Source organism: Coptis chinensis, chromosome 8 (genome assembly GCF_015680905.1).
Source record: "Coptis chinensis isolate HL-2020 chromosome 8, ASM1568090v1, whole genome shotgun sequence".
NCBI lineage: Eukaryota > Viridiplantae > Streptophyta > Magnoliopsida > Ranunculales > Ranunculaceae > Coptis > Coptis chinensis.
The window spans coordinates 91,994,003-92,005,815 of NC_141463.1; the positions used below are offsets into that span (position 1 = coordinate 91,994,003).

General features: G+C 35.1%; 1 protein-coding gene across 1 annotated transcript; it reads left to right on the forward strand.

The window, feature by feature from the left end:
* Positions 1-1,349: 1,349 nt before the first annotated feature.
* LOC147484391 (putative plant SNARE 11) lies at positions 1,350-5,920 on the forward strand. Its single transcript, XM_086577169.1, has 11 exons — positions 1,350-1,506; positions 1,811-1,932; positions 2,343-2,435; positions 3,118-3,211; positions 3,354-3,391; positions 3,945-4,036; positions 4,132-4,211; positions 4,878-4,934; positions 5,034-5,126; positions 5,222-5,296; positions 5,508-5,920. Exons 2-11 carry the CDS (start codon positions 1,856-1,858, stop codon positions 5,592-5,594), a joined length of 786 nt encoding a protein of 261 aa, XP_086433295.1. The 5' UTR covers positions 1,350-1,506; positions 1,811-1,855; the 3' UTR covers positions 5,595-5,920.
* The last annotated feature ends 5,893 nt before the right edge of the window (positions 5,921-11,813 follow it).

An 11,813-nucleotide genomic window follows, 5' to 3' on the forward strand; every position in this document is an offset into this window, starting at 1 on the left:
TTTTGTCGATTGAGATGTCTGATGACACTTTTTTGTTAATCATAATAATGTATAATAGCAATGTTGGACAACCCCTAGTAGCTTCTCACCAAAAAGGTAAGAGCATTCCCAATGCAAAGTGAGTATGATGGGAAATTGAGAGTTTTCACCGCTTTGGAGCTAAAAACCCTTGCCCAATGTAAAGGTGGCAATGACGGTGACTCATCACTAAGTCAAAACTAACGAGAGTAGCAGTTGCTACCGAGATAGTAGCTGAGTTGAGAACTTCGGACGGGATATTTGATTCTATCTCGTGTGTGTGTGTGTTTTTTTATATATTTTTTCGTTTTTTTTTTATATTTATATTTTTTTTATATATATTTTTTGAATTGAATGTTTCATTCCGTCCCGACTTGAGTGTTTTTTAGATTTTTTTTTTTTTTTTCGGACGGAATGTTTCATTGACCGTTTTTTCAATTTTTACATTCAGACAAAATCAAACATTCCATCCGAAGTTTAAAGTCACCTCTGCATTGGGCAATATTTTATTGTTTTTCATCACAAATGTAGCAAAGAGTGGAAATAATCCTACGTGGAGATGAAAAAAAGTGACTTACATTATAAATGCTCTAACTATGAGGAAAATAGTCCTATGTGGTACCTATGTGGAGATAACAAGTTGTTGTTTACATTGGGAATGCTCTCACTGGTGCTTATCTATCGTGCATAATCCTTTAGGTAATAAACTCTTTAGTGAAGGGGCGAGAAGGGCCTATCTAAGCTTATTGAGCTAGGAATCTGGGATGGACGGTGAAGGCATGTATTTGGCTAGTATCTTGCTTACCAAAGCTCAAATGCCTTCAGATAAACTAAGTGGGTTAGATAGAGAAAGCAGCCCTCGGTTCTAACATCATGGGTGGGTGGGTGGCTATGTCACTCACTACACTATTCGTATCACAGAGGCTCTAACACGCCTTCCAATAATTCAACTTGCCTACGAAAGTACCACCCACTAATTCAGGACCTCGTAGATCAGCAATCAGATATATTGGGCCTTGAAGACAAGACCATCAACGAGTGTATCTGACAGCCCTTTCTCATATCATATTTATCTACGGGTCTATATCGTTTAATTCGGGTTGGGTTCGGGTTTTGACCAACAAATTTTTGGGTTTTGCCAATTTTTGTGTTATCCGATCGGTCCAACTCAACTTACTATTAAACTTTTTACGAACAAAGACAACACAAGCTAGAAAAATAACCATTTCCGTTATTCAAAACGCGGAATCTTCCATCCTCTGTCTATTTTTTTTTTTTTTTTTTTTTTTTAATAAAATAAAAAATTAACATTGTTTATTTAAAAACAACCTTAAATATTCTCTTTTTTTTTTTTTTTTTTTTTAAAAGTTGTTTTATCTTCGATCTGCATTGTAGATCCAACAACAAATAACTAACGTAGATCCGATCGGTCTTCGTTTCTGAGCTGCTTATTTATATTTAATCTCGGCCGGTTTCTCATTTTCTCAGGTGCATTTTTTTCCTTATTGTGTTTCTATTTTCATATGGCCTCAAAACTTCAATACACATTTCCATTAAAACTACTCTTCTCATTTCAAAGTTAAATTCTTTTGAACTTGAGTATTCATTTATTGATTAACTGTTCGTAATGTACATGTATTAATGTGTGAAAGATTGCTAGAATATGACTTCTTGGGCAATACTGTTTATCCTAATGGACTATTTTAATATGTATTATATGGACATGAATTGCCAATCTTATCTTATTTTGAAATATTGCCTTACACTGATGGGACTATGTTATTCTGTGAAGGAAATGGATACTTGAGTGTTATCAGTATAGTAGTCTGTTTGTACCATGGATCAACTGTCTGCTATCAGTGTGGAGCTAGCTGAGCTTGATGGCCAAATCAGTGATATTTTTCGAGCTTTATCGTAAGAATTTTGTTTTCATTTTCTAAAATTGAAGTGTCCATTATTATTTTTACCTGTTAACAACATGCAATGTCTTGATACTAGGATACTGTAATTATTACAAGTTGGTTGTAGCAAGCTTGTTTCCATGAGCTATTTGACTAAGTCTGTAATCGATTGTAGAAATGTATCGATGTCATTAGTCTGCAGTTTTCATGTCAGTGCCGACTATGGGTTTTAATATTGGTTGTCCCATTTCCTGAAAAAGAACAAATATTGTAAGATACTACTCTGAGCAACCAGTCCCCAGTGCGGTTAAGCAGAATTTATTTGTAATATTTTAGTTGTCTTTAGCTTTGGAAAAATGTTGTATACCTTTCTTGCTTTAGATGGATGCTAATTGCTAATGGGTTATGGGTTATACCTTGCAGAAATGGATTCCAAAAGTTGGAAAAGGTTAAAGACTCAAGCAGACAGAGCAGGCAACTGGAAGAGCTTACAGGAAAAATGCGGGAATGCAAGAGGTAAAAGCTATTCTTGTTATACTGAGTAAGACAATCTTTACTTGATTTTCCATTGTAAGTTTGTATTTGTTATTATCTACCTGGTGCACATCCAGCTAATAGTATATAACTAAGTTTGAATTTTCCAAGATTAAAATGGTATTTAGAGAAGTCATCTTATTTAGCAGTGGGATGTAATATTGGGTCTCAAGTGTGTTTTCGAAAAATCTGAGTTCCTCGATCCTAGTGCATTTCTAATATAACATTTAGTTTGCTAGGTTGTAGTGGTTGAAGTTGGTTCCCTTCTAATACATCAGCAAAGTAGAAATAATGCACATGGTAGGAAGCAAGAGCTGCCTGGAACAATGTATGAATGCATCTTAAGTAACATGGTGGGTGGATGGATTGGTTCACTCTGTAGCTAAATATGAATGCTGTATCCTGTATGGCGAGATGAAACTGTTATCTGTAGGAGATTTTCCCACGGTTCTACTGCCTTTCCCGCCTTCCTGCAGTCAGTTCTACTTGTGTATTACTCGAACTGGTGCAGACATTTCCTTCAGCTCATTGCCTGATACTTCTTGGTGGTCCCAGTGATTCTTACAAGTCTGTAGCATGAGTTACCAGATAGCAATTATTTTCCTAGATGTTTTTTAAATATTTGTGATTCATATACCGTGTTATTGGTTTCTTTTTTATGCAGGCTTATTAAAGAGTTTGATAGAGAAGTGAAGGAACAAGAGAGTAGAAATACTGCAGACACCAACAAGATGCTTAATGAAAAAAAACAGTCCTTGGTGAGCTATTCCCATTCCATGAGTTTGTTGTTTGTTACAAGGTCCCATTATAGTGTCTTTGATCTGAGAATCAACATATCAGACGCATCCCCTTTTAACATATGTTGATCCCTGGTTACACTGGGTGGTTGTTGTATTGCAGATCAAAGAATTGAACTCCTATGTTGCATTGAAGAAGCAGTAAGTTACTTATGCCATTTACTGAAGGATAATCTCTTTGTGCGTCTATTTCATTTGTGAAGAGATCCATTTGTCTGTTATAAGGTTTGAACCATGTTGCCTTAGCTTCATCTCTCTCTCTCTCTAACAAGATTCTGCTTTATTCGGGGGGTGGAGGTTCAAAACTTGAAAGTATTTTAGGTGAGAAGTGAAATCTGCAAACAAGGGAAAGAAAAGAATCAACAAACCAAGAAACAGAACTACAAAGACCATTTAATGCTCATGCTATCCCAGTTTTCGTTACATGTTAATTTCTGCTTTACAAGTTGCAACGATTGTAAGTTTTGTTGTGTCCCAGTGTCATTTTCTGGATGTCACGATTATAGGTTTGAGACAGTTGATGCTCGTCTAGTTGTTTGGTAATTGAGTACAGTACTGCTTTCTCATTCATCTAGCCATTGATGCCCATGTAGTTGGATCTCATTTTAATAATTATTTTAATCTCTCCCAATTTTCTTTTTTTATTTTTTTTTAATGCTTTTGTGCATTTGGTTTATGCCTTTTCTTGTCATAGATACGCAAGCAATCTTGATATTAAGAGAGTGGATCTCTTTGATGGCCCTGGTGGCGAAGGGTACGCAGAGGACAATGGTTTAGTGGCTTCATGTAAGCATTTATCATCATTTTCTTTGATGACATCAATTGTATATATGCATGTCACTATTTGTAATGTTCCTGAAGCAACAATATTAAATCTGCAGCTATGACCAACCAACAGATGATGGATACTGGAAATAACATGATGGATGAAACTGATCAAGTAATTGAGAGATCCAAAAAGGTTAGTGTTTTAATGTAATTTTTCGACATTTGACAATACTTTAAACATGGTTACCTCAACTATAAAACTTTAAGACGAGAAGTGAAGTTGCCAAGTGCTTAGCTTTTTGTGTTGCAAATACAGAACTTCCTTCCCTGACTTTTAACTGAGACGAATTTTCCTTTACCTGTTTCTGCGGTATAAATTATGTCACTGATTGGATAAATCCCTATTCTCTTTCATGTTGTATTTGCGCACGCAAGATATTAATGCCGTCATTTTTCTCATTCAAGCTTTTGCATTCCATTTATTCTGTAGTTGCAACTAGTTAATCAAAGCCATTGTGATATCCAGATAAAGAAAAAAGGGAGATAAAATTGTAGATAGTGAGTTTCTTGGCAACTTGTTTAGTTTCCATCAAGTCGCTTATTCTCAACCTGATCTACTTAGGTTATAGCTGTTCCTGCTAATGTGGACAAAACTTAAAAGAATTAGCTGCTTAAGATATAGCTGCTCCTGCTGGTTGAGTTATATGAATTAGTGATGACTATCACCGAACCCGGTACCAGTGTTGGATTACCAAATTCCAGCAATGGAATACCCAATTACACCTTCAACCTGTTCTTTAATCCTCTTCTGTCTTCCATTCTTGAGGACAGATCTAAATTTCTTCTCCATAATGTCCAGGTTGTTGAGGACACTGTCAATGTTGGAGCAGATACTGCAGCTGCACTTAAGGCACAGGTGCGTGATGGGTAAATCCCCCCCCCCTTTTGTTGATTATGCTCAATCTTATGCTATTCATCCTGTATCTTTTCTTAATTTCTGTTGTCTTGTATTTAGACGGACCAAATGAGTAGGATTGTAAACGAACTGGACTCCATCCATTTCTCCATCAAGAAAGCTTCTCAACTGGTCAAGGATATTGGTAGACAGGTTTTTTACTGAACTTCTCTGTCTACTTTCATGGATTCCTAGTATGTAGATTCTCTAATGTGCTTTACTCAATGATTTGCATTTTCATTGTTTAGGTTGCAACTGATCGTTGTATTATGGCCCTGCTCTTCATAATAGTTCTTGGAGTGATAGCAGTCATCATCGTGAAGGTTTGCTCCTTTTCCCGTTACAGTTCATTACCCTCAAGTTATGTAGTCATAATAATCATCAGATCTGTCTTGCTTCACCATCAAATGGTGTACTACTTTGTACAATATTTTTTGGATTTAATCTTTGTGCTAACTTGCTTACTTTGTCCAACAATACACATCTCATAATCTTTATGAAGTATGACATGTTCATCGTCTTTTAAAATTTCAGCTTGTAAACCCAAATAACAAGGATATACGGGATATTCCTGGACTTGGCCCACCAGCAGCGAGAAGACTTCTTTGGGATCCTAAATAGTGGCAGTTAACTCAGTTATTCTCTGCCAAAGTGTGATAAGTGAGACGGGAACTTTCAAGCTGCTGATTGTTGCCGCCTGGTTGAGTAAGAATGACCGTGATGACGGTTCCCATTCTTTCGACAGTGATTTGGAGGACCGTTTTCCCTTTGCTTTTCTTTTTTGCCTTTTTTATCTTAATGGTTTCTCATTCATCTGTTCTCAATTTTTGTTCATCTTTCTTTGTTTGGAAACCATTTGCAATATACAAACAGAAAATGTACTTGTTCAGCTTACAATTCTAGACTATTGGTGAGTTATATCAAATGAGGGATACTTTTATTCTAAATACTAATGGATATCTCCTTTATCTTTGCCTTGTATCTGTGCTTTGCTGAGTGCAGTCGCCAAATATGACTTGTCATCTTCTTTTTTTCCGATGATAACGTGTCAGCTTCTCGTCATAAGCACATCCGCATGTATCAAATTGGCACGAATAACATTAACTATCACTAATCGCTACAGCCCTCACAACAGATTAGTTTACTCCAAATATATTTCTGAAGAAAAAAAATATAAATGTCCCAGCCGAAACAACCCGGGGTATATTCATACCTTATGACTATGAACATTGATTGTTTATAGTAATCAATAATTTTGAACTATGAACAATCAAATGACAAATCTACACAAACCGGTTGTGAACAAGGTGGAAGAGTTATTAAACCAAGTTATAACATCTGTTAAGACATGGGGAAAGCTCATAAACAGATCTGTTAAGACATCTACTAGGGCTGTCAATGGGCCAGGACAAGCCTGAAGCCGATTGAATCCGAACCGATAAGATAAAGACTTAGACTTTAAATTTAGCCCGATAAGATTATTGGGCCAAGTCTGGATATACCTATGTCCGATCTGATAATGACCCGACCCAAAATCTATAATAGTTTATGTGTTTTATATTTAATATTATTAATATATCTATTATATTTATTGAAAGTTGACATAGAAAATTGTAAGCCATATTGGTTAGTATTGTATTTGCCACACAATAAATTTTAGACAAAAATAACAGTTCTCATGTATTGCTAACGGACCTAGACCTAGGTGTGTTCTATTTAGGTCCGGCCTGTTGACAGTCCTAACATCTACCACACTCTACTTAAATTCACACTCATTGTTCATAGTTCATGATTATGAACATTGATTGGTCATAGTACAGTCGGACAACTGGGAAGTTCTCCATAGATTTACAATTCATAGTAAAAGCAGAAGTCCTTCTTCTTTAACCCACACTGGACATGCATGTTTTCGTATTTCATAGCTCACTTATCTTCGGCTTAAAATTGTCCTCCGAATCAAGCCTGAAATTCGTTCCCGTTTCTTGCTTTTCAATAAAACAGTAGTCCTGCGTTGGCATTGTTCACGTTATCAGCCACTTTTGTTTAGAGTTCATACTTTTTCCACTTATACAAAGTCTCCGTCTCTTACAACACGGTTCTACCTAGTAGCAGCAACTGTCTTTCATGGATCGTCCCTGATCTTTTTGTTGTTTTTCCTTTGATAGTTAGGATTGCTTATGGTCTATTTGAGATATATTTCTATCATATATTTATATATTATTGTGCACGAGTTCCTCTAAGAAAGTACTTATACTTTCGAATAGTGATTACAATGCAAGTCACTCTGCAATGTAATGTGACTAGTTAATGCCCGTGCCTTTGGCGCGGATTCTATAAAGATGCATCATCGACAATGTCATTTAAAATTCCATATGTATTTACTATTTATTGTGATGGAAAAAAAAAATTGATAATCGCAAGATTTACATGTTTTCGTATATGCAAATATGTCATTCATCTCTTCAAGAACTGGTTGTAAGTGCTGGACATGACAACGATAAATATCAAATATTATTCAACCATTTTTTGAACAATGTGATTAGCAATTAATGGCAAATATAGGTCCTGAATAGTGTATTAATGGCAATTAATTTTGCTTTGTTTATTTCATCGAGTAATAGAAGACCTGCAGAGAAACCCTGAAATTGGGCACTATTAAGAAGAGAACACAATTGATAAATTGTGTCATACCTTTGTAAACGGCTATGCTTTTCATGTTGCACCTTTTTCTTTCCCTTTGTTCGTTATTTAACTTGTTTGAAGAGATAGATATAGTATAAGTACCCAAGATGACCATTGTCGTTAATACAGTGCACATAAAACATTTTTTAATAAAACACAGTCATCGTCAATAATATATATTAAAGGAAAAAGCGACAATCCATACGGTTTCATGCATTTGCTATACAAATTTCAAGAGAGGAAGAGATTCAACTGCACAAACAAATTGCATACTCAATTGAGATGAGTTAATAACTAATATAAATCCGTTCAATACCACTTAGTAATTATTGTATTTTAACTACACACATAAAGCCATTGACACGTCCTACATATTATGTGATGCTACTTTGCATGTAATACTCCAGCTTAAAATATTTCTCATTTGAGCGTGCAGACAATGCCTAAAACCTATAGTTCACATAATAACCTATAATTCAGGAGGAGTCCCAAATCAAGCTATTTCCACATCTCATGTCATCATCTTCTAATAGAAATCTTTCCAAGCCTTACTGGTGTTCGGTACCACCAATTCCCAACTGCATACTAAGAAATAACCCTACTAAAAGTTTAATCAGCCCCAAAGTGAAATCATTACACCATTCAAATCATCTACCTCACACTTTCAACTTTCAAGACGTCAACGTACACTTTGAAACCCTTAACCATTGTCGTATTTGTTTCACACACAAAATCTACTGCCATCTATGTGATTTAAAACTTAGCTAAGAAAAAGCTACATATTTTATTACGGATTCATGACTAAACATAAAATGTGTTTCACATGAACTCCAAAAACTAATTTTCAAATGATAATCGGCCAAATTGAGGTTCTTTAGTGCACTCAGAAATGACCATCATGCTAATGATGACACCACAACAAAACTCGCTGCAGTGAAATAGGATACCACATAGCAACTGATTACTTATTGGCTACCTTAGAAGTGGGATACCCTTAAGCTCAGTTCCACTATGTACCATCCTTGATTTGTTTTCAAAATCCTTGTTCCCAAAAAGAACCTCACAATAGCATTGATAGCCTTTTTAATAATTTGTAAATAGATCATTTTTTTTTTGTGAAAAGGCATTAAATGAGTTGTATCATAAGTACATCCGAGAGGCTAAAAACTGTCTTTCATTACCAAATACCAAGGGGAGGCCCCAAAACAACTACGCAAAATGTCATTAGCAAAGGTCGTGGATTGCAAACAATAGAGCAAAGAAATGTCAAGCTAAATAAAATTATTGTATAACTTTAGGCAAACCGATAGTAATATTCAAAGTGTAGAGTTTGTATGGAGCTAAAGTTTAGACAAATAGGATAACCGCAAATAATTGTGGGACGTCATTTGTCATAGCAAAGTAATTAGCATCAATAGCAGCCATAAGTGTCTGCCATAGCAGAGTACACATATAGAATAAACTATATGGGGGGTTACCCTCCAAAAACTGAAGCTTCAACAGGTTTAGTTAATATTCTTGAACTTTTCAAGCTAGGATTTGAAACAATCACTGGCGTCTTCCTTATTTCCGTTGTACCTAGCATCAACAACAACCTGTCATAATAGAATATTAGCATCAACAACAACTTGTAACTTATCATAGCAAAGTAATTAGCATCATCAACAGCCATAAGTGTCTGCCATAGCAGAGTACACATATAGAATAAACTATAGGGGATAATTCATAAGCATTATGGGATGAAAATCAAATATTAAAATTATGTTGCCTAACTGTGTACAAAAAAAAATCACACGTACACAATAATAATCAGTTGCTCATGGCTATAAGCAGCCATTGTGTGTGTTCGCTTCTAGGCAACATAATAAATTATTGATGCCGGCCTGGCATTTGGATTTAAAATTTGGGCTACAAAACTGCACTAAATTTTTTTGGCAATTAAAGAAGTTCATAAAATCAGGTTAGAGCTACAAACCAATCCAAACAAAATTGCAAGGGATGATCCTCAATCATCCCAATTAACCACTGTTGCATTAATACAAACCCAAACAAAAAGAGGAATCCATCCCAATTAACCTCACATGATGTACGACTTTTGTCTCAGAACCCAAAACAATTCCATATACATTGAATAAATTATAGCACAGCAGTTCCAACAGAAACTCTAACCCATAAAGATAACTACACAACTCATATATCACAGTTCTTTCCAAGATATGGCTAGCACTAAGACATGTTAAAAAGTTGTTAGTATTTATTAAAAAACAAAGATATTTCTTCTTCAGACATTCTGAGCTCCCGGTTTGACCTCCATTAGCCTCACATTGATCTAGTATCACTTCAACACCTTACAACTATGGTTATGAAATAAATATACCAAGTACATCGAACATCCTTATATCCACCAACTATGAAGTATAACAAAATTGGATAGTATGCTCGACAAATCTAACGGCCATATATTCACGTTACCAAAATCCCAAAATTATCTATTTGTTTAGAGAATTTAAGAACTTCTTGCTGAATGACCAATGAAATTATTGCCATCAAATTAGGCTCTGAAGATTGCTCACCTAGGACTAACTTTGCCACTTCACTTTGAAGCTTTGTCGTCTTCAACAATTGAAGTCTCCACTCCCCATTAAGAGTAACAATTTACTTGCTCTGAATAGGTAAATAAACAAACACACACGAAAATCACGATTATGGTTAACTACTATTTCACATATGTTATACCTGCACCATATGTTCCTTTGGTGGAATTGAAGTCATTGTCCGTAGCAAAATCCCCAACTGAAATACCACCACCTAAAACCAAATAAAATTGCAAGGGATGATCCACAGTCAAAACATATAATTGCTAAAGGTACCAAAATTATTCCATGGTGTAGCTGAGATTGTAGTTTGATTAAATTTATATTAAAAGTGAAAGAAATACCTTGGCTTGACGAAGGTTTTACTGATGCAAACATCGAACTATAAAAATTGCAATTAAAGAAAGACAGACAGAAAAAACACAAAAGAAAATCTGATTTCCAAAATGAAACTTATCATCAATAGAAACATACGGGAAATTTACATTGGATATGAGAAACACACAATTCATTCAAAAGAATAAATAATGGAAATAATAAAAGGGAATCCATGAATCCAGTAATGAAATCAATTCATACAATAGACTGATGAAAGGAGAAATAGAATTCGGACATAACTCATCATTCAAAAAGAACAATACAATCATTGAAAACGTCAAAAACCAAAAGGCTCTTGAAGAAAGTGTAGAGAGTTACTTACATGAGATTGACGGTGACAGTCGAATTGAGGATGAGAGAGAACACAAGAGAGTTTCAGTACTTACAAAGTTGGAAGTGATCAGTTTTTTTCCTTTTGTTGAGAACTTGGAGAGGTGGAGCGGAAGACCAAAGGGTTTGGCATTTATTTTCACAATTAATAATGTAATTAATTGCTAATCCAACTCACTTAGAATTACAAAGGAGTACATGCAAAAAAAAAGGGGGGGGGGATTCGTTGTTCTTGAAAACTGAGAGAGAGAGAGAGCAAAATGAGCTTAATTGCGTGGGAAGACAGAAAGAGAAAGAAAGAGTGTTATGCGGGCAATTTATTTCTCAAATTAATTGCCCCTCGTTAATTTTTTTTTTTTTTTAATTTTACGCGTGTCTTCGGTTTTGACCGTCGATTTATACCCGTTGAAACTGAATCCCAGCCGTTGGTCATAAAACTTTCTTCTCTTGTTATATTAGATATTGGTTTTAGCATAATACACAATGTTCAGTGAGGTTTTAGCATAATACTCGTTCCTGGGGATGCTCACTGGCTCTCTCACTCACTATGAAGAAAAGAAGACGAAAAGTAATTTTAAAATATTTTGATTACTTATAAAACAAATTGGAGGATGAAAATGTTATTTAAAAAAAGGAAAAAATACTAGGCCAAATTATTTTGTCTTTGAGGATTATTAAAATAAAAAAACTGGGTTCGTAAATTGTTTATAGAAAGTAAATGGTTTTTGAGAGTGATTATCCAAAAATCCTGTCCGCTGTCCAAAATAGGGACATTAATTCCGAAAACCCGAACAAAAAGATTTCGGCGAAATATCGGAAATCCGGAATTAAGAATTACTGAAACCAACAAGTATCT